This window comes from Pipistrellus hanaki (assembly GCF_964339955.1).
Source record: "Pipistrellus hanaki genome assembly, chromosome: 2".
In the NCBI taxonomy this organism is placed as follows: Eukaryota; Metazoa; Chordata; class Mammalia; order Chiroptera; family Vespertilionidae; genus Pipistrellus; species Pipistrellus hanaki.
In genome coordinates, this window is record NC_140504.1 from 167,312,644 (window position 1) to 167,336,964 (window position 24,321).

Consider the following 24,321-nt stretch of genomic DNA (forward strand, 5'->3'; position numbering starts at 1 on the left):
CTGTTCCATAATCCAAAAACCTGACAGTCTTCATTTAAGTTGCTAGTAAGCACAGTGAGTAATAAAGGGTTATATATAAAACTTGTTGGTTCCCTCCAGGAAGAGGGCAGTCTCTTAGTCAACACTTCGTGGTCACCACTGTTTAATTAGCAATGAATTCACCTAACTGTAGATTTATCTCTCTACTTTGCCTCAGAATACTAACAGAGACTATTAAGAATCTTGCTGAAATGCAGATACACAGTGAATATAGGTTACTCTCCTTGACTTCCCAGGCTAATAAGAACCATCAAATCACAAAATACTCTCGTTCTAACAAGACTCGTTCTTACTAAACCTATATAATCATTGACCTTGATCTAACTCTGTTAGACTGTTAAGCACACAATTTTCAGATCTATTCTGAGGTTTAGAGAGATGACATCTGGGGAAAGCCTGTATGAATGCTGGAACAGGGGAAATAGCTAGGAAAAAATGCCACACTAGCACCTAAATTCTAACGTAGGCTATTGGGCATATGTCTGCTGCCCTGAGAGGCCATACCTTCCCCAAAGGCTGTACCATTGGACTTTTCTTGGACTACTTTATCCAGCCCTAATGATGGTACATCTCCCATCTGGACACACTTTTCAAGAAAGGCATAGGAACTTACGTCTCTCCTAGGAAAGGTACTCAGTAACTTGAACTCATTCCATGGAAATCCTTTGGAAGTTACAAAATCAAAGACAATCTGGAGCTTATTGCTGGCCAGAAAACGCCTCTCGAGGAACTCTCCGCTGGGGGTACGAATCCGCAGTTTGCTCACGGGCTCCGCATCTTCTTTTGGCTCTGGAGGCAGGGCCTGCTCTAAGGAGAGCCGAATGGCCTAAGGAGAGCAAGAACCAGGTGTTAAACTATGTAATGGGTGAGACTGTGGGGAGTGGGGGAGAGATTAGAAAAAAAGCCGCTGCTTTCTAGAAACTCATAAAAAAGCTATTTCCCACTTATTAACCAAGCCTAACGCTTGAATAACAAACTCATGTGTTTTTCACTTTCTTAATATTAGCCCAGCGATTTTCAGACTTTTTCATCTCACAGCACACATCAACTACTAAAATTCTGTGGCACACCAAAAAGTATATTTTTTACTGATCACACACACACACACACACACACGCACAGGTATAATTTTGATTGGTTTACTATATATATATATATATATATATATATATATATATATATATATATAGTAATTACCTAACTTTTTGCTCCAAAGTGACTTTTCAAAAAATATATTATTATTGATTTCAGAGAAAAGTGGGAGAGCAAGATAGAAACATCAATGATTAGAGAGAATCATTGATCAGCTGTCTCCTGCACGCCCCTGTATTAGCCCAAGGGGCAATTAATTAAAATAAATTCCATCTTGTTTTATTACTTTTTAATCCTTATCCAAGGATATTTTTTCCATTAATTTTAAGAGGGAGTGGAAGAGAAGGAGTGAGGGAGAGGAAAAGAGAGGAAGAGAGAGAGAGAGAGAGAGAGAGAGAGAGAGAGAGAGAGAGAGAGAGAGAAACATCAATGTGAGAGAGACACATTGCCTCCTGTATGCACCCTGACCTGGCTGGAGAGAACCTACAACCCAGGTATGTGCCCTTGACCTGGAATCAAACTTGTGAGCCTTGAGTATGTGTGCCAACGCTCCAACCACTGAACCACACTGGCCAGGGTGACACAAATTATTAACCTGTTAACGGAACAGGATGTATAAATACGTCAAACGTAAACAATATCGGGTACGGTTAGAACATATATATACGTCCTTGAAATATATGTTGTGCCCTGAAACAGGCGGGACGTATATTTCCGAACAACAAAGGTATTAGTCATCCATACATGTCTCGACATGAATTTAAGACACGGAGGGAATCAGTATAATTTCGCTAGTGAGAGTGGTGGACGTGTTCAACAAGAATTGTTTTGGAGTTAACACATGACTTACTGAATAAAGGGTATAGGATTTACTTAGATAATTTCTATACGTCAATTCATTTGGCTGAACTCTTGTGTCAAAACAATCCAGACATTGTTGGAACAATGAGGATAAACAAAGTCGGAATCCCCAGTGAAATAAAAACAAAAAAATTACAGAAAAATGAACATATAGTAAGATTCAAAGACAAACTTATGGTTTTAAAATGGAAGGATAAAAAAGATGTATTGATGCTCAGTTCTATTCATAATGATGAAAAGACAATAATTGAAAAGAGAGGAAGAAGGCAAGAAAAACCGAAGTTGTCCTGGATTATAACAAGAATATGGGCGGCGTAGATTTGGGAGATGGAGTTATGGTGGCCTACACGGCTGCCCGAATTAGGGTAAAAAATTTTTATATATAATTGCTATATGCTGCTTCAATGCATATATTATATACAAAAAATATAAAGGTCATTTGGATCGATTACACTTTTTGATAGAGTGTGTAGAGAAATTGGTAGATAACAACATAGTGAAAACCCACTCAAAGACATCAACAAGCAGCTCTACATCTAAACCATCACGCTTAGTTGAAAGGCATTTTCCAGAACAAATGTAAAGCGATATAGGGAAAACTATTATAAATCCAGGAAATGTCGAGTTTGATACAAAAAAGGTGTTAGGAAAGAATCTACATACTGGTGTCCGGATTGTAAGGTAGCACTATGTATCAACAATTGTTTTAAAATATATCACACGGAAGTTGAGTTTTGAATTTTTACATCTATATTTTAATTTTTTTAACTCAATATTTCTATTTTATTTGTGTGCTTTTGTTTATTGTTCTGTAATTGTTAACTTTTTAATATTTTTTATTGTGTATCGAAATAAAAAAATATATTTTTTGTAATCTTTATAATTGTTTGAAAAATTTATAATTTTTTAATTCGATGTTTCCATTTTTTTGTTGGTATTCTTTTCTATTTGTTTGTAATTTTTTATTTTCCTTTGTGTTTTATATATAAATAAACGAAAAAATAAATATTTCATAGTATTTCCAGTATAAAAAAAAATAATATGAAATTACGTCCACCGGGCGTGACGTTCTGACAAGTCCTAGTGAAAGAGCATGTGCCCGTTTTAAGTTGCATAATTGAAAAGGGAACTCCCCGGTTAACAGGTTAAAGTGATAAATAACTTCATAGAAAAAAAAGGTAATTTAATTTTTTCCTTTTTTTCTCCCTTTTTACTGAAGGGTTAGGGTATTTGAGATTGAGGAAAGAGATATTACACAACCCAGTTGGTTCCTTTCTAGGTTAAAAATTAAGGTTATTAATAGCATTTACAAAACACACCTACACACAACTATTCACATTTGAAATATATACATTTCCTATGTAGAAATGACTTAAAAGTTTGTAGAATATTGGATAAGTTAACATTAAATGGAATGGGCCCTGGCCAGGTGGATCAGTTAGTTGAGTATTGTCCCATACACCAAAAGATTGCAAGTTCAATTCCGCTCAGGGCACACACCTGGGTTGCAGGTTCCATTCCCAGTCAGTGTGCAAATGAGAGGCAACTGACCCCCTGGTGGTCAGTGCACATCATAGCCGGTCCACCATTTGGTCAATTTGCATATTAGGGTTTTATTATATAGGATTGGTGTCTTGAGTCAACAATGAGTTTCAGCTGAATAGTTTCAAGTATTAAACTATTCTAGTAATGCTGTCATATATTAATAACCCAGTGAATATATGATGCTATATATATCAAAATTGAATTCTAGTTATATGGTCTTTGTTTTTAAAAAAAAAGATTTTTTTATTGAATTTTAGAGAAAGGGAGAGGGAAAGAGAGAGAAACATCATGTGAGATTTATACATCAATCAGCTGCCTCCTGCATGTTCCAGCACCTGGGCATGCACTCTGACTAGGAATTGAACTGGCAACCTCCTGATGCACGGAATGATGCCCAGCTAACTGAGCCACACTGGCCAGGGCTAGATTACATTTCTTATGTCCTCATTTCTGAGTATCAGCTTTTCCATGTAAAAACTGAGAGAGTAGGACTTTTTAACTAGTGCAACCCCAAGCAACCACTGACTGAAGTACAAGATCAGTTCATATTTTCAACTTATAGCAGGTTTCCTTGCTTTCTTACAGACCTAACATGCAGATAAAAATTATACTTGATGAGCAAACCAAATTGAAGTTGAACAGTAATGTTTACTAAGGCTGCTATTTGAGTATAGATGTCTTTTTTGTTTTTGTTAATCCGCACCCAAGGCTATTTTTTCCATTGATTTCTTTTCCTTCCTTCCTTCCTTCCTTCCTTCCTTCCTTCCTTCCTTCCTTCCTTCCTTCCAGTCCATGGGCCAATGCTCAACCACTGAGCCAAACTGGCTAGGGAAGTGTCCTTTATATCACTGTTTTTCAACAATGTTTACTTACATGAAGCTTTTGCTTTTAGCCAGTAGATTTCAAACTGAGCTACTGATCTAGTTTTTTTTTTTTCTTTCTTGCCAATAAAACTTGAGTATTTAGATCAATATTGCTGACTTTTATCTAATATCTCTTCATTGTTTCCCACACTGAATCCATGGTGTGGGATATCTGAGGTCAGTTTTCATTCTGGGGAAAAGCCTTGGAGACTAGATACACTGAGGAGCAGACAATGTCTGTACAATGAATGGGGTAATGAGCTACTGTTTTGCTTTGTTTTTTTCCCTGAAATAAAATTGGTTGGGTTCAGGTAGCATCTGTTGTTATATTGTGCATGGAAATGTCAAAACAGAAAGCAAGCAGACAGGTGGATTAAGGGGGAACAGGAGGAGAAACCAGGAAATATCACATTAAGTTCTGATTTAAAGTAGGGAACAATGATTTGAGGTTTGATGCTAGGCACTTATTGTGTGCTGGCTATGTGTGACTTCTCAATGAGCTCCAGTATTTCTCACTTGGAGAGTAATCTCTAGCCTTGTAAGCTTGTTTTAATGGTCAATGAGTAAGCAATATAAAGCAGCTAGCAGAACACTTGCGATACAGATGATACTCAGCAAAGTATTTTCTACCTTCCATAACTGAGAAGGGAGACTGGGGTTTGTCAGGCATAGAGACCTGTACATATATGATAGGCACTCAATAAGTGTTTAAACACGAGTAAACGTTGATTTCCAAACAGTAAAATATCACACATATTTGAACACTGGGCTCAAATATCACTTCTTCTGATATGTTGTCTGATTCTCAAAGCTGTAACTGATTTTTACTTTGCACTTAAACTCCTTAAGTATTTCGCTTTTACTTCTCATGTTATTTTGCCCATTTTTCCTTGACTTCCTATTACTTGTACACATTTTGCATCTTCTCTACAAGATGTAATCTCTTTTGGCAGGCAGAAAATGTTTTATTTTCCTTGTTTATCCTTCAGTGCTCAGCCCAGTTCTTGTTAAGAAAGCATTAGTTGAGTAAGTAGGAGGTGACATTCTCTGACTGAGAATGATGACTAGTGGAGGTTTCCTCAGTTCCAGTTAGGGCTCTCCAGGCTTCCTCTTTTCATAAGTGAATCTTGCTACTAATCTCATGTCTACAAGAAAGTTATTTTCTGTGAAGCCGCCATAGAAAGTCATTTAACACCCTTCTCTTTGTTTTCGCTACACTAAGGCAGACCTCTATAATAAACTTTACATGTGGTATTGTAATTCTATTTTTGCAAGACTATGAACTCCTGGATGGCAGGACCCTGGTGTTGTCATTGCAGGCCAGGCTGAGGGGACCGCCCCCCTTCCGCACAAGAATTTCATGCACCAGGCTTCTAGTTAAAATACAAAGATTAAAGACAAAGAAAGAATCTTAAAATCAGCAAGAGAAAAGCAGTTAGCTACCTGCAAGAGAGCACCCATACAACTGTCAGCTGATTTCTCAACAGAAACTTTACAGGCCAGAGAGAGTGGTAAGACATACTCAAAGTGATGAATAGAAAAGACCTACAGATTACTCTACCTGGCAAAGCTATCATTTAAAATTGAAGGTTAGATAAAGAGCTTCATAGACAAGAAAAAGCTAAAGGAGTTCAATCATCACCAAACCAATATTAAATGAAATGTTGAAGGGAGGAGGAGGAGGAGGAGAAGAAAAAAATATGAACAATAAAATGGCAATAAATACATATCTATCAACAAGTGAATCTAAAAATGAAAATAAACAAATAAAAAATATAATAAACAAAGTAATCTGATGAATAAAATATCTCAGAGGGAAGGAGGAGTGGGAGCAGGAAGGGATTAACCAAGAGATCTTACATGCATATATGCATTATCTATGGACAAAGACAACAATAGAGTGGTGAAGGTCGGGGACAGGGTGGGAACTGGATGGAGGGAAGCAAAGGGGGAATAAAAACGGGACATTTGTAATACTCTCAACAATAAAGATGGAAAAAAAAACAAAACTAAAAAAAGAAAAGGCTGACAATAGAATCTCTGTATTTTTTGGGTGAGATAATATCCAGAAAGAATGGGAGTATTTGTCAGGCAAGAAGAAGGGAAAGGAATAGAAACCTGTGAATCAAGTCTAAGATCAAGTTTTTGAAGAGTTCTATACAACAGATTAGGAAAAGATAAGATTGACCATAATAAAATGAGTCTGGGAAATGTGGAAAGAAGTTCTAAGAACTATTAACAGTATCAAAATGCAGAGGACACAAACCTAGCTTTTGAATAACATTTTCAAACTGTGCCATACCTCACGTTCCTCTTCTTGTTCTTTTCGAATCTGCTCCAAACGAGACTGTTCTGCCATCTCTCTCTCATGAGCTTCCCTCTGTTGATAAAAGAGAAAGGGAGCCAGCACACAATAAACACTTCTAAAAAAATTTAAAAAATAAAAAGGAAAGGAAAGAAAGAAAAGAAAAGAAAAGAAAAAAAAAAAAAAAGAGCGAAGTCCCTGCATGACCAGAGGTGCACTGTGGTAATAGAAGTATTTCTCTCTGGAATAAGAATAAAAATGAAAGCAACAACAAAGCATATCTCTCTGTTCATGTTGGGTTCCTATTTCAATACCTAGGTAGCTCTGAGTAATGTCACATTCATTAAAACTGTTGTCTCATCTTCCTTTCTAGTCTTTTTGGCTATGTTTCCTTTACCCAAATATCAGGCTTTATTCATGTCAGCCTCTACCACGTACCCTTTGCTGTTAGCAAATATTACTTTTTCTCTCCCAACCCTCCTCATCCAGTTCACATATACAGCCTCTTCTATGCATCCCTCCCCAGTCCATTCTCACTTCTTGGCTTTTCAGAAAAGCTAAAAAACAAAACAAAACAAAACAAAACAAAACAAAACAAAAACACACCAACAACCTTTCTATTGAACTGTTCACTGAATTCTCACAGAACTTAGTGCTTTCCTTATGACATTTAGAATCCTTGCCTAAGTGTTATAGATATCTGTGCTCTTGACTTAATCTATTCTTTGCCACATTTTTGAGGGCAGAAACTGTCTCATTCATTTTACCTTTCTTCGATGCCCAGTGCAGAAGCAGGTACTCAAAAAGCATTAAATAAATCAGTGGTGCTCAGCCCTGACTGCACATTAGAATCACCTCAAAGCTTTTTAAAAATTGTTAGGTTGTACCCTAGACTCACTAAAAATAAAACAAATAATATGCCCATTTTGTTTTTATTTTTATGATTCTCAACAAACTTTATCTTGTCAAAATGAACCATACCATACTTCAAGGACCAGGGGGTAAAATTATGTTCTTTCTGTTAATTGAATCTAGCTTTCTCCATTGCAAACCCAACATTTTTTGGGGGATCTAAGTGATAAAAGGGCTGGCACTTAAGTAATGAAAAAAATATTTAGGTTTGAGTTCTTTATCCCAGAAGTCCATTGACCAAACCTACCTTTGCTCTGTCAGCCTCGAGTGAAAGGCGATAGGCCTCATCTTGCTCTCTCTTCACATTTTCTCTTGCTTCACGTTCATCCTTAAAAGAAAGAAAAAGATTTAAATGTATTTTACCATATTACATTTTTAAAAGAAAAAAAACAGCAATCTCATTGTTTTACTCATGTGTGAATTTATTATAAGTAAACAAGACACTTTTAAGATGCATAAAATATAAATAAGCAAACAATAAGATGAGCAGCATGGTATATAGTGAAAATAAGAATGTTTGAAGACTAGCTCTCTACCATTAACAAACTGTGTGGGACCTTGGACAAGTTATTTAACCTTTCTAGGTCTTAGTTTTTCCAACTATAAAATAAAAATAATATTTGTCCCATAGGGTTATTGTGAAAATTAAATGCAATAATATATAAACTGTCTAGTAAAGAACCTGACAGTTAATTTTTACAATGATTAGTTCCCTTTGTTTTTCCACCTGATTTTTCTAAGATAAACTTGGAGAGTGTCAGCATTAGGACTAAGGACGGGGAAAGAAATAAAGGACTTGGCAGTAATACCCTGGTCAGCATAGGGAGAGTCTGAAAGCAAAGTCCTAGTTAACTTCAGTCCATACCACACCACTAAAGCTTGGTTACCAAATAAGTATTTCCTCAATACCATCACAATCATGAATTGTGAATAACTGAGAAGTTCTCTAGATCTTTTAGAATATTTTTAGTTTCTGAAATAATTTTGCCACCTGCCTATATTTAAATTGCAATTTCATACAAAATTAAAAGTTAATTCAATTGTCAGAACTTCTCATTTATTCAATTCTAGAGTATAGTCAATATATATGTACTTAAATTTAATAAATACATGTTGACATCAGACTATAGATGACCTTTTTGATCATTTTGTTTAATAGGCTGAATAACAAAGTCACAAATGTTTAGCTATTTTAACATTAAAAATGAAATTTCATATGGTTTAACTTAATACTTTGTAACTTTTTGTCTCCCCTATTCATTATATGCTCACTCAAGGTTGAGTATATGCTCAGCACTGTCTTAGGTGCTCTTTCTAATTCGAGTCTGAACTTCTCCCTGAAGTTTCATACACCTTATAGTTTCAATGATTCAATTAATTTCACAAACTCTGATATGAATAGTAATATTTCATTAATTCCAAATCTTTCAAGTAAAAAAGTAAGAAGATTTAAATGTTGAAGCTAATTGCTATACTATCCATAATGAAAAAATATGCTAGGGAAAATATATGTTGGAACAAAATATAAGGAATTATTATTTTTTCTTTAATGTCTTTTGTTTTGTTTTGCTTAATCTTCACCCTAGGATATTTTTCCATTGATATTTAGAAAGAGTGGAAGGGAAGTGAGAGACACAGAGAGAGAAAAACATCGATGTGAGAGAGACACATCTATTGGTTGCCTTTTGAATGCTCCCTGACCAGGGCCAGAATCCAGCCTGCAACCGAGGTACATGCCCTTAACCAGAATTGAACCCAGGACCCTTCAGTCCTTGGACCGACATTCTATCCACTGAGCCAAATCAGCCAGGGCTCTTCTTTTCTGTCTTGTCTCCCCAACTGTCCTGCTCACAGCCATCTATAATTTTTGGATTTAGAGAACACTGCTTGGATAACATCCCTGCATTGTTCTATATGATTAAACTTTTAGAAACCCCAAGTGCTGTGATTATCATTTCATGTCTAACTGTGTTCCCGTAACTTGTAGATGTGCCTCCTGGAACGTGTGCTGCGTCCTACAAAGAATGTCTTTGTGAAGGACCCTCTTGCTAAATCTGAGAGGACACATCAGACAAAGTAACTAGAAATAACGTGGTTGATTATGTAGAGGTAGCACAGCTGAATAATCAGGTTCAGGAATGGGTCTCGGGTGCTGCCTGGGCTCTGGGTTGGCTGCCTAATATGAAAACACCCTTTGTCACACTAAAGTGAGAAGCTGGACTGCTTGGAACTAATAGCCTCCAATGGAGCTTTTCATCTGTAGCATAACTGTAACTGCTCTATACAGCTTTGTACTCACTTGTTTGTATATTTAACTGACTGCTCCCTCCTTGAGCTGTGAGATCCCATAGGAAGAATTCTGTATTCTCCGATAACATCTAGAATACTATTTACACATGACAGGCATTCATTACATATTTGATAGATGAAATAGTGGAATTATCAGTGCTCAACAGTTACACATCTGAAGTTCCGAGTATTCTGCAGATTAGCAATTTTGATGTGAGTATATTTCTTTTTTAAAAACAAAATATTTTTATTAATTTCAGAGAGGAAGAGAGAGAGAAACATCAATGATGAGAATCATTGATGGGCTGCCTCCTGCATGCCCCCTTAATGGAGATCAAGCCCAAAATCTGGGCATGTTCCCTGATCAGGAATCAAATGGGTTCATAGGTTGATGCTCAACCACGGAGCCACACCAGCCAATCTATGTGAGTATATTTCTTACTAGAGGCATGAAATTCGTGCAAGGCGGGGGGCGGGGGTGTGCGTTCCTCAGCCCGGCCTAAACCGGCAGTTGGACATCCCCTGAGGGGTCCCAGATTGGAGAGGGTGCAGGTCAGGCTGAGGACCCCCCTTCCCATGCATGAATTTCGGCCCCCCACAGGGATGGGGCCTAAACTGGCAGTTGGACATTCTTCTTGCAATCTGGGATTTGTGTCCTTGAAGTTTCTTCACCTCTTTCATCACTGATCAATTTTATCTCTAAAATAGAAAAAATACTTTCTTGAGAGCTTGTTTAGAGGTTCTAGCAGGGGAGCGCAGCTACTCGTATACCCTCGACCGAAGACTGGTCCTCTCCTCTTGGGGGAAAGTCGTCCTCTTCGACCCAGCGTGCAGCTTCGGGAGGGAGGCACATGGATCGGTGAGGGAGGAGGGGGACACCTGCCTAGCCAGCCAGATCAGCCGAATCAACCCTGGCGATCAATGGGGTGACAGATGTCGCAGCCAGATCGCCCTCACATCCGAAAAAATACTTTCTTGCTGGATTATTGGAAGGATAAAATGAATGACGAATACATATCACCTAGCATAGCATATGGGACTGAAGTAGGTATTTGATAAATTTTATCCTAACCATCGCCATCATCATCCTAATAATAGTATTGATAGTTTTCTTCCTTCTAATAACTCAATGTGTAACCTCAGGCCAAAGAGTTGAATTTCTCTGGATTTCTTTTAAAAACTGCCTGGGAGGGACTGAGGCAAATCATCACTCATTAATAGCAGCACTTTTCTGGAGGTAAATTGGCGTTGGTAGAGGAGGGGAAGCAGAGGAAGGTATGAACAATTATAGGAAGCATCTTCCCACTGTTCCCTGATTGACTGCTGTTCTCTACCCAAATCACTGTTTATGTACCAGAGCTCTGAGGGCCAAAAGTAAGAACATTAGAGGTCCTAAGCACATATTATGCACCAAATGTAATTTAGAAATAAAGTTATGCTGCACTGTAAAATAAGTCTCAGAAGTCTGACAAAATTCTGATTTTTCTCATGAGTACTTTGATTTTTCTGGAGTATCAAATTCCAAAAAGGTATATTTTTCTCTTTCTCTCTGTTTATTTGGTGAACCTACTCTGTTTATTCTAAAGTAATTCATCTGCCTTTAGATAATCAAATTCTAAGTTGCAGGTTGTGGGGGCTAATTGTAGGAAGGCTCTTTAGAACGAGAGTCCAGGGCAGCCCCTAAGTTTGCTATACTTTCAGGCTGTGAGAATTAAGTAGAGGAACACATGGTAGAACTGTGCTTTGAAATGTACTAAGGTTCCAGAGTGAAATAATTATTTTGTTAATGAGATCAGGAATGACTTAGAAGGCCTCATCCACTCAATGGTAACAATGAATTCCATGGTCCTAGGCCTAATTTATCACTACAGTATTATGTAAAAAGATCGTATTCTTGTTAATCAAAGCTACCATTAACTAAGTATTCGCAGAGGAAAATGTAGTATTAATGAATAGCCCCAAACCTATACTTTTACCTAAGACTTTTAATCCTTTAAGGTCTTACATTTCAAAGTTTACAAAGCACTTGCACATGTGATACAATAATTAAGTTGGGCAGAAAAGGACTTTTATTCCCACTTAGAGATGAGGAAACTGAGACTCAGAAAGTTAAAACGATTTCCCCATGGTCACAGTTTGTGAGAAGGCAGGTTACCTGGTACCTCATCTAGAGCTTTCTACCATTTCACTTCTCTTCAACAAGCATGCTCATTGTGTTTTTTCCCTTCTAAATTTTCTTCCTTCCAAACACAGTGTAGGAGATATTATGGAATGATTTTACTCAATAAACTGTTTCCATTTGCTGCAAGGAACATACTATTTTCACTTGTTGCAAGAACTGAATAGGAAAAACAAATATAGATTTAGGTTATTTCTTTTCTTCTTTTTAAAAAAATATATTTTATTGATTTTTTTTACAGAGAGGAAGAGAGAGGGATAGAGAGTTAGAAACATCGATGAGAGAGAATCATCAATCAGCTGCCTCTTGCACACCCCCTTCTGGGGACGTGCCTGCAACCAAGGTACATGCCTTTGACCGGAATCGAACCGAGGACCCTTCAGTTCGCAGGCTGACGCTCTATCCACTGAGCCAAACCGGTTTTGGCGGTTTAGGTTATTTCATTACCATTGGACTCTCCATAGAGAAGAGCAAGATGGTAAGGAGTGGATCTGTACCTCTAGCCTTGTATTATTCTGTAGAGTTGTCATCTATTCACATGGTTACTTCTTTTTTTCAGATCCTAAGCAAAAATGAAGAAACTTTTCCTTGTTAACTCTGTATCCTGAGTCCCAATCAGTGCTTGATACTTTGTAGATCCTTAGAAATTGAACAGTGGGTGAGTATTTGACTCCAAGGTATTTGCATTATAAGCTTATATCTATTAAACTGATTTACCTGTGAAATCATTAATGAACTATCCAAAAACTGTTAAATAAGGATTATGGCAAACAACACTGCACATTCTTTCAGGTTACAAACCTGAAAAAATAGGTTTGATACCTACTATATCAAAGATTGAGCCTAAGTGCTAGACTAACCGGTTATATTTTAAATTCTAGTCATATCAAAAGTTTTAAACAGAGAAATTTCAAGTTGGCCCATTGTAGGACTTTAAAAACAGAGAGATGAATTCACATGTAACAAGTCCTGAGACTATCTTGCTTTGCTAAGATGTAAGTCTCTGGAATTTCCGGTGGAGATGTTTAGAAAAGATTCTTTTTCATCTGGATGGAAGTGGTATGTGGAGTGAGTTGAAAAGCTGGATTTAAGACTGGTTTGCTAATTTCTTTAGTGGCAATTTCACACGATGGAACTACAGTCTCAGTGTCTGCTTTAGAGGAAGTAGGCTGGCTTGTGAGAGTTTATATTATGGCTAAACCAGTCCAGAGAAAAATCTTATTGCCTGGTAACCTCGGATAAAACCTCCACTTTTTTTTTCAAGCATGATGCCTCTGGTTCAGACCCTTGCCAACTCCTGCTTAAGACTATATAGGATTAATCTTACAATAGGTCTCAAATTCTGATCCCCATAAATTCATTCATTTACACATTTATAAAACATTTATGCATAACTACTCTATGTTAGGCTGTGATAAAAACTGGAAACAATAAGATAAGAAGGACATAGTTTCCTTTTCTCACTAGGATGTAGGCGATTAATGTATCAGCTTGGAAAGAAAGGCAATATGTATGAGGTTCTATTATGGATTAGTCATTTTATATATGCTGCTTCTTTTTATTTCCACAATACTGCAATAGGATATTATTATTTCCATTTGACATAAGGGGAAACTGAGTCTTGAACTTGAGGCTACAAAATTTGCCTGTAGTGTATAGCTTATCAGGAACTGGATCAGGTTTTATATTTATGCCTATCTATTTCAAAAGCCTATGTCTTTTTCACTAAACCAATCGTTCTCACATTTTAAGGTACATAGGAAACACTTGTTATATAGAAAATTTGTGAAAACAGATTATCTAGGGCATCTGCAGATTCTGATTCAGTAATTCTAGCACGGAAACTCAAAAATCTATATTTTGTAAATTTGTGTGAATGGACCACACTTCGAAAAACACTGTACCTCAAACAGAAAACAAATAAGAGTAAATTACAGTCACTAAGATAAAGATAAGAACAAAGTAATAGGCAAGTATTATAGTCAACAGAATTAATTCCTAAATTACAAATCTAATCATGTCATTTCCTGCTTAAAAGAAGTGATGGCTACTCACAGTTTAAGGTTCAAACTCTGTATCAGAGCACAGATGTGGCTCTCATGTATATTTTCAGCCTCTTCTCTCCTCTCTTCCCTCTCCCAACACTTCCTTCTTGCCTTGTTGAATTACTTCTCATTGTCCACAAGTCCCAAGACTTTTACATCTATGTTATCACATTTCCACACTTTTCCAATGCACTTTCTCCCAAACTCAGTTTATATTATTATTATTGAAAATACTTTGTAAGTACTTATTAGATGCTAGATACCAATCTAAGCACTTACTTGTGTCAACTGTAAAAAAATCCTACTGAATAACTTCTAATTGAAGAAAGTGAGGCACAGAGAGATTAAGGTTATACAGCTGTTAAGTAGCAGAGCTAGGATTTGAATTCAGGCAATATGACATCATAAGCTCTTTTTAAAAATGATTTATTGTTTAAGGTATTACATATAGTAGTACATGTGTCTCTTCCCCTCCCTCCCTGCCCCGCACATTGACCTCTTCCCGGCCTCCCCTTCCCCCCCTCCCCCCAGCACTTGCCCTCCCTCCTCCGCCCCCGCTCACCCACCAGTATCTTGTATCTATGGGTTGTGCTTATATGCATGCATACAAGTCCTTTGGTTGATCTCTTACCCCCCACCCCACCCCTACCTTCCAGTTGTAGTTTGACAATAATTTTGATGTTTCTTTGCTTCTATCTATTTTTGTTCAACAACTTATAATGTTCTTTCTATTTCACAAATGAGTGAGATTATGTAGTATTTATCTTTCTCTGACTGGCTTATTTCACTTAGCATAATGCTTTCCAGTTCCATCCATGCTGTTGCAAATGGTTAAGAATTCTTTCTTTTTTTTTTACAGCTGCATAGTATTCCATTGTATAGGTGTATCACAGTTTTCTAATCCACTCATCTGCTGATGGGAACTTAGGCTGTTTCCAAATCTTAGCTATTGTAAATTGTGCTGCTGTGAACACAGGGGTGAATATATTCTTTCTGATTCATGTTCCTAGAAGTGGTATTACTGGGTCAATTGGCAGTTCCACTTTTAATTTTTTAAGGAAATGCCATACTGTTCTCCACAGTGGCTGCACCAATCTGCATTCCCACCAGCAGTGCACGAGGGTTCCTTTTTCTCAGAATCCTATATAGCACTTGTCATTTGTTGATAGCCATTCTGACAGGTATGAGACAGTATCTCATTGTTGTTTTGATTTGCATCTCTCTGATGATTAGTGACTTTGAGCATGTTTTCATGTCTCTTGGCTTTCTGAATGTCCTCTTTCAAAAAGTGTCTATTTAGGTCCTTTGCCCATTTTTGATTGGATTATCTTCCTTTTGTTAAGTTGTATGAGTTCCCTGTAAATGTTGGAGATTAAACCCTTATCAGAGATAACATTGGCAAATATGTTCTTCCATGCAGTTGTGCATTCTTGTTGTTTTCATAGCTCTTAACCATTAACTTTTAGTTGACTCTTATGAGACAATGAGATACTCTTAATTAAGGATTCTTCCAGTGACCAGGGCCTACTCCAAACCATAGCTTCTTCAGATTGCTCTCGCCTACTCTCATCTTAGTCTTCTTCACTAACTTCCTTCTCCATTTGTACATGGACTACATATCCCTGATTTGAACCTAATTATTCAATAACTAGTAGCCTGGTGCACAAATTTGTGCATATTGAAAGGAAATTAATTAGAAGAAATATTTTAATATCGCTATTCGTCCTTTCTCTATAATAGAAGTGTCAAGCAAATTCACGATCCACAATGACAGATCAAAACATGCAATCGGCACCAGCAAGAGCTTTATATATATATAGATAAACTTGCTTAATTAGACATGCTTTCTGATTTAGCTAAACTTTTTCCAACTCAGTGAAGCACCCCAACTTTTCTTTAAGGTAATTGTCAGTAACACAGCAGTAAATACCAGCACGAAGCAGATTATTATTGTAGATCATGCAGGGAGAAAACCTGAAGTCATTTTCAAGGTCCACCATTTCTTACTTCTTTTCAGTTGGATCAAGTTTCTAAGCTTTCTAAATCTCTGTTTTCCAGGTAATGAAAGGAAAATAGGATTCTACTGGGTCTCCTATCTACCTACTCCATGACTTCTGTGAAAATCAAATGAGATGAGGCACAGGAAAAGGCTTCGCAGACATTTGATTGAATTGTTAAATGTTTGCTCCTAACATAAAGCAAGTCGAGTTCCTAAAGAAATTTCAAAGAGACTAGTTGTCACTAGGGAGAGGAAGCCAGGTGTTGCTACATGATGTTTCCGGGCTGAACTGGGCTGTGGGCACCATGGGATCTCGGCTGCAATTTGGTGAACTGTTGCTCCAGGGAGGTGATGGGGCCTGTGTTCCACTTGGGAGAAGCCGAGTGTTGCTTTGTGGGTGCCAGGCCCACGGTGCCGTTCCTCTGTAAATGGCCAGTGCATGTCATGGCAGCTCCTGCATTGATCTTCTGCCCCCTGGTGGTCAGTGAGCATCATAGCGACTGGATGGACAGTTGGACACTTAGCATATTAGCCTTTTATATAAATATATAGATTGCTTCATGTAAGGAGGTTTCATTGTTAGAAATAAGTGGCAAGCTCCCTGAGGGTAGAAACCCAGTATAGCATGACACATGAAAGGCACTGAAAGAATTTTTGTTGGACTGAAATTCAGAGTAAGCATTTTACCAGCTAAACTGTGTTCAGTGGTTATTAAAGAGAAAGCACATAGAAGGGGAATGGATAGTTCTTCCAACGTGGAATGAAGGAATGAGTGGGCAAGTATTGATATTTGTTAGATTAGATAGTTCCTTCTTTGATAGAAGGCTGTCATTCTGAGAAGTGAATATGAAAGGGATGGTTGGTAAGTATATGGAAGATTGTTCTCTAAGGCTGACTGGTCCTGTCAAAGTGAAATTCTGTAGTTCAGTCTCCTAGTAAATAATAATTGGATAGCTATAGCTATCCATTGAAATTATTATTTGGATTAAAAAGCTGTATAGGTTTAACACCCTTCCCAGGTTAAGAGATGTGTATAAACACTTTGGGTTGGCTGCAATGCTGAATAGTTCTATTGTTTGCATGAATCAACTAGTTCAGGACAGCAAAGTACATGTTCTTTGTCTCAGTTACCCTTGGAATATTTGCAGTGAATAGATTTCACAGGCTATATTGATTGCAAATTTTGTTGTGTTTTTTTGTTATTTAATTGGGTTCTTATAAGAAATTCAGAACACCAGTTTATGAGGATAAAGCCCATTGATGAGAGCGAACAGAGAGTGGAGGTAACCCTGGAGCTGAGGAACAGCTTTGATTTTTGGCAGAATTTGTGAGTCCACAGCTCTCTGGTTAACCTTATGCTGTTCTGTAATCTTGTATTTCTCTTTCTCTGTGTTGAAGATCTCACCCTCCTGATGCCTGGGCTTGCACAAGCCACTGCTCAGCTGCTTCAAGAAAATCACCCTCTTGCCTCTGTGGCACCCAGTGAGGATAATCAGAATGGTCCCAGGAGTGATGCTGGCCCGCAATCTCCTCACATGCTGACTGAAGGGTTTCTTGCCATGGCTCAACAGCTTTCGAGGCACATCTTCAGCAGGATAATATCTAGGAATTTTGCATACTTTATCAACTCGGGTACCACCATTCTTGTCACCACCAACTGGTTTTGTGACAGTAACAAGAACTTTCTCCTTCTTTTTCTTTTCAATCTTGGACTTAGGGGCCGAATACTTCCTCTTATACACGGCCTTCTGCAAATACATAGCCGACCGGGAATATCTGCCAATTCCTCTGACGAGAATGGAGTTTTGGCTGCAGTGGAGCTTCCCCTTCTTAGGCGCCTTCACCTTGCCCCTGGCATCAGCCTTCTTCTTGGCTTTAGGTTTCTTCTCCTCAGTATAAGGCTTCTTCTCCTCAGTATCCGGCTTCTCAGTTCTCTTTTCACCCACCATCTTGCAAGATGGGAAAGAACTATATTGTTTGCATTTTACATAGTTATACTAATCCATTTTTTCCCTTCAGGGTAAACTCTTAAAACTGCTAAAGTAATAAATCAATTATAGACACATGCATATGATATAAAAGTGTTATAAAAAACATAATTTAAGGAAGCATTTCTTTCTAGCAATAATAAATAGGATAACTTTTTAAAAGGAAAATGTGTAAATTGGTGCAATATGGAGGATAATAAAAAAATTTAAAAAATTAGAACATATCATCCAGCAAATCCATTTCTCGGTATTAATCTGAAAATAATGAAAACACTACAAATGTGTTGGTTTTAGGGGCAAAGAAATGAATCAATGGTGGTTAACCTGGTGAATGGTTATACTAGTATATCATCCTTCAAGACTCAATGTTTCCTTCTCAAAGTCTTCTTTGTGCCATTTCTGTACTTTGTACTGTAGCCATTGCTGTATTCTCATACTATTTTGTAATTACCTGTCTGCTGGCATGATAGGTAATTGGATAGGATAACTGGAATTAAGACAAATTTATAAGTAGAAGAAAAATGCCCAAAATTTCTCAGGATCCCCTCAGGAGAAGCATAAGAAATCAGAGAAAAGTAATTTGGAAAGGCAAAGTGACTTGTTAAAAATACTAATGGTAGGCAATTGAATTTCTTCTATATAAATTTTCTGCTTCCTATATGTTGGACCAACATAACTTCAACTTCTTCATTCTTTTGCTCATACTTTCTGCACATGTGAATGCTGTTTCCTCTAATCTCTGCACGCACAATTGTTCTGTCCTTTCCAGTACTAGCTCAGATTATATCTCTTCAGAGAAGTGTCTCCTGATTATAAGGATTACTCTTTCTGAAGTCTTCTAGGTCATATAACAAACTATTTTTGTAAGGATATACTTTAGCTTTTTCACTGTAGAAAGTAAGTTCCTTATAGGAAAGTACTGTCCTCAGACTTTTTTCTTTAAGCCTCTCCATAAACAACCAATGGAAGGCCCTCAATCTGGTAACAAATTCAAGGTAAAGGTAGAATGCACATGTACTTTCAACAACCAAATTCCTTCTTACAAACACAGTCATGTATTGCCTAGTAGGGGAAAAAATTTTCATGTAGGATATGACTGTCTCCAAAGGTAGAGTTTTATGTATATAATATTTAAGGCATGAACAGTTTCTTCAGATTCTTTTGAAAGAATTTGCCTGAAGAAAGTTTCAGTTAACCATTTCTTTAGGTGCTTGTGAGGTTTAGGACCTTGGGAAGGTCTCAACTGTCACTTGAGAAGACTTTAGAAGTAGAGGGGTTTGTTTTTTGTCAATACTAACCCAAGGATATTTTTCCATTGAATTTTAGAGAGTGAAAGGGAGAAGAGACACAGAGATATTGATGTGAGAGAGACACATTGATTGGTTGCCTCCTGCATGGGCCCCCAAGGCTGCAGATTGAGCCTGCAACCCAGGAACACGCCCTTGACCGGAATCGAACCTGGGACCCTTCAGTCCGAGGGCTGACGCTCTATTCACTGAGCCAAACTGGCTACAGCAGAGGTTTTAATTTTTATTTGGAGAATACTAAGATAGCTGCTTTTAAAACAACGGTACATAAAAGAAAATACAATAACTAGTTATATTTTCCTCAAAGCTAGCAAATATTGCATAGCTAGAAAGTAAGCTTACTTTGTTATATTCTACTGTTACTGAAAACAAAACGTGGACAGATTAGACCAGCTATTTAACAATGAGTGCCTTTACAGTAATAAACATTGACAGTCCAAGAAAAAAAGAATGCATTACTGAGATACTATCAATTGTGTTCTGTCATTACAAGGCAGCTGCACCCAGTCTAAGCTTGTCAAAAAGTGTTACTGTAATCCATGAAGAGATTCCCACCTCAGGTAAAGGAAGAAAAAATGTGAAGGGCTGGCCCTGAACAGGTGTGTCAAATTGTAATGACAAAGTTGAGTTATAAATCTCTTTACATTAGTTTCATACATGATAAGTTATTAACTTCTACTCTGAGGTGTCAAGCATGGATGAACAGATCCATCAGCAGGCACTTTAAGAGCAGCAAGTGTAAATAAACAGGGTGTGGATATATCTTTTTATCAGTGAGCATTTATTCCATGCACAAGAGTAGACAGTTATGACAAACTTTCTTATTCTACTCAAGTGAGTATGATATCTGGGAATCTGGTATGTCTGACCTGCTCTTCAGGTCTTTCCACTCTGATTCTACCTAATCTTGGTAAGAGCACTGCTTCAGTTTATCCCACGAATTTTTAATGTAAATGTAACATTATAGCTTTATAAGGGATCATGATGTATGCAAAGCACATAAGTATGTATTCTGGCTTTGACACAATTGTATGACACAATTGTATTTAACTTCTGAAAAGCCTTAGTTTCCTCCTCAATAAAATGGGACAACAACTATCCCCTAAGTTTATCGTGAAAACTAAAAGAGATTAGTTACAGAAAGCATCTAGCATAGTGATTGGCACTAGCAGATATTCACATATTTGCTTGTTCCCTTCATTAATGTATTTGAACTAACATCCTTAATTCCCTAAGAGGTAAAAGTTTGAAATACTTTTAAATACAGAGTAATAAAATGCTTGGGTTTAAAGTTCATGGGAGCAGAGTGTGAATTTTTTCCACTCTGTCAGTTCCCAGTAGTGTCTGAGCAAGTAGTGAGCCCAAGAATCAACTACTTCTGATATTGCCAGCCCACAGCAATCTCTCACTTCTCTGCATTTAAAAGTATTGGATATCCATGTATATTGTTGTGGTTTCTTTTGTTAAATTATGATAAAATATACATAATATACCATTTAGTGATATTAAGCACATTTATAATGTCATTCAAACCATCATCACTTTTTCTTAAAAAATATTTTTTGATTGATTTCAGAGAGGAAGGGAGAAGAAGAGAGGGAATCATTGTTTGGCTGCCTCTTGCACGCTCTCTCTTGGGGCTCGAGCCCACAACCTAGGTACGTATGTGATCTTGACTGGAATTGAACCCGAGGCCCTTCAGTCCGCAGACTGACGCTCTATCCACTGAGCCAAACCAGCGAGAGCAATAGCAAGTTGTTATTTTTTAAAATTCTCACCCAAAGAGTGAGGACATTTTTTCCATTGATTTATTTCCTTCCTTCCTTCCTTCCTTCCTTCCTTCCTTCCTTCCTTCCTTCCTTCCTTCCTTCCTTCCTTCCTCCCTCCCTCCCTCCCTCCCTCCCTCCCTCCCTCCCTTCCATTGATTCCCTCCCTCCCTTCCATTGATTCCCTCCCTCCCTCCCTCCCTCCCTCCCTCCCTCCCTCCCTCCCTCCCTCCCTCCCTCCCTCCCTCCCTCCCTCCCTCCCTTCTTTCTTTCTTTCTTTCTTTCTTTCTTTCTTTCTTTCTTTCTTTCTTTCTTTCTTTCTTTCTTTCTTTCTTTCTTTCTTTCTTTCTTTCGAGAATGGAAAGGACGGGGGAGTGTGTGTGCGAGGGAAAGAGAAACATCCCTGTGACAGAGACACATCAAATGGCTGCCTCCCACCGGTCCTGACCAGAGGTATAGCGGTGGGAAAAGGACCGGCAACCCAGGTACATGCCCTTGACCTGGAATAAGACCTGAGACCCTCTGGTATGCAGGCTGATGATCTTACCCAGGGGTCTTCAAACTACGGCCTGCGGGCCACATGCAGCCCCCAGGGGAGTCTGATCCTGCCCGCCAGGTTTTTTGGGCAGTGAGCGCAGCCAAGGTGTTACAGTAGGAATTAGTAGTTCATATAGTCCGGCCCTCCAGCTCTCTGAGGGACCGTGATCTGGCCCCCACTTTAAAAAGTTTGAGTACCCCTGATCTAACCACTGAGTAACTTGGTCAGGGCAAGGTTATAGTAAATTTTAAAACCAAAAAGTGTCAACCCTCTTATTTGTTTTTTTTGTTTGTTTGTTTGTGTGTTGTTGTTGTTGTTTTAAGATTGTCTTGGTTATTCTGGATTCCTTGAAATTCTGTATGAATTTTAGAATAGATTTTTGCAAAAAATACTCTTGGAATTTTGATAAGGATTACATTGCATCTGCAGATTGGTTTGAATAGTGTTGTCATCTAAACATTAAGTATCTGAATCCCCAAAACTTGGGAAGTATTCCCACTTATTTAGGTATTTTTAATTTCTTTCAGCAATATTTTATAGTTTCAGTGTACAAAATTTGGGCCTCCTTGACTAAATTTAATTCTAAATATTTTATGATTACTGATGCTATTGTAAATGGAATTGTTTTCTAAATTTTCTTTTCAGAGTTTTCGTTGCTAGTGTATATATTTATAGAAATACAACAATTTTTTATTTTAGATCTTGCAACTTTGCCAAATTTGTTTATTAGCTTTAACAGGTGTGTATGTGTTCATAATCTTTAGGTTTCTCACATATATGATCATTTCATCTGTGGAGACAGAAAACTTTACAATTTGGATGCCTCTTATTTATTTTCTTGTCTAACTGCTCTGTATAGAACTTCCACTACTATGTTGCATACCAGTGGTAATAGCCATCCTTGTATTAGGGGGAAAACTTTCCAGTGTTTTATCATTGAGTATAAATGTTAGCTGTGGGTTTCTTATACATTGCCTTTATTAGGTAGAGGAAGTTCCCTTACATTCCTAGTGTATTATGTGGCTTCATTATAAAAGGGTATTAGATTTTATACTTTTATTTCATCATTGAATCTTACTAATACCAGATTTATAAATTATCTATATATATAAAAGCCTAAGCAACTGTTATGACGAGTCAACCAACTACAGTCACTATGACGATGCACTGACTATCAGGGGGCAGAGGCTCAATGCAGGAGCTGCCTCCTGGTGGTCAGTGTGCTCCCATAGTGTTTTCTGTAATTTATTGGTAAAAAAGTGGACTTTAGCCCAGCTGGTGTGATTCAGTGGGTGAGCACTGACCCATGAACCAGGAGGTCACAATTCGATCTCCAGTCAGGGAACAGGCTGGTTTTCAGGCACAATCCCCAGTGTAGGGGCCATGCTGAAGACAGCCAATGGATGTTTGTCTCTTATCGATGTTTCTATCTTTCTATCCTTGCCATTCCTCTCTCTAAAATCAATAAAAATATATTTTTTTTTAAAAAAGAAGTGAACTTAAGTACCGAGCATAAGATACTGGCCCATGTGCAAACCACCAACTTTAGGAAAATTCCTAAGGTAATAATTCTAAGATAATAAAAATATTCCATAATATTTAATTCATACTAATAATTGTTTATAAACTATTAGAAGGTAATTAATATTGTTTGTAATATTTTACAAAGGCTATCTATATCCAGTTTAATGACTCCTAGATTTAGCATCAGTGTAGCTTTCAGATTCGATTTCTTTTCTTTGTTTCTAACAACTTAGGAAATTCCAATTGATAGATCATTAAAAATAGAAGCAAATGATAAATTAAAGAAAAAACAACTCTTCTAAGGGAATAAAAAAGAAGCATATGCTTGTTGGTTCTTTCAGTTATGTCTGAATATTTGGATCAAACAAAGACTCAAATTATGTAGAGATTTCTTATTAAGTGCTAAATTTCTGTCAGACTTAAGTAAACAAGTTTGCCACACTCAAAGATGAAAGGTTGACTATTTAACCTTGGGAGATAGTGGTAAGTAGAATCCTAATTCATTCTTTGGTTGTTCTTGCTCTAAAATGTTTATTTTCATATTCTTTTAAAGCTTTATTTGGGAATTTGAAATATCATCAACTGTATACAATCCTTTTCTTTCAATGAAGGATGAGGAAAATTATCAAGTTTTTTTTTTTTAGAAATAAGTCAAACTCATTATGATTAAAGCCATGTGCACCACAGTTAATTTTTTCTTAATAAATCCTAAATTAAAAACTATGATATTTTTAGCTTTCAAAAAAGAGGTTTAGGATACTCAAGAATATATTGCTGAGATATAAAATTTGAACAAGGCTATTGCATTTTTACTTTTATTATCAATGTCATAAAAAGTTTTTACCTTATACTTCATTATTAAAACTCATGCTCAGACCTTTCCCTTAGAACAGAAGATCACAAACTTCAGTGTGTAGCGGAAGAAATAGGTGGGTTTGTTAAAACACAGCATTGCTGGATCCCACTCTCATAATCCTAATTCAGCAGGTCTGGGGTGGGACCTGCTGACACTTACTCTGACTCAGACAACCAGTATACTTGTCTGAGAAGAAAATAGATATATGATTTC

The 24,321-nt window shown here is 37.3% G+C and overlaps 2 protein-coding genes across 2 annotated transcripts in view; both read right to left on the reverse strand.

Annotated features, from left to right (window-relative positions):
- Positions 1 to 24,321, reverse strand: part of FAF1 (Fas associated factor 1) — a 292,045-nt gene that overhangs the window by 27,212 nt on the left and 240,512 nt on the right. The window contains exons 16-18 of the mRNA XM_084872908.1: positions 7,865 to 7,945; positions 6,703 to 6,780; positions 653 to 865 (exon numbers count right to left, since the gene is read on the reverse strand). Coding sequence (XP_084729034.1) covers positions 653 to 865; positions 6,703 to 6,780; positions 7,865 to 7,945 — 372 coding nt within the window. The remainder of the gene's footprint in view (positions 1 to 652; positions 866 to 6,702; positions 6,781 to 7,864; positions 7,946 to 24,321) is intronic.
- Positions 17,317 to 18,548, reverse strand: LOC311618270 (large ribosomal subunit protein eL6-like). The gene has a single exon (XM_084875686.1). The coding sequence runs from the start codon at positions 18,076 to 18,078 to the stop codon at positions 17,356 to 17,358; it is 723 nt and encodes a 240-aa protein (XP_084731812.1). The 5' UTR covers positions 18,079 to 18,548; the 3' UTR covers positions 17,317 to 17,355.

What these genes read in the sequence shown, in the direction of transcription:
- LOC311618270 (XM_084875686.1), bottom strand. Translation starts at nt 18,078, where the DNA reads ATGGTGGGTGAAAAGAGAACTGAGAAGCCGGATACTGAGGAGAAGAAG.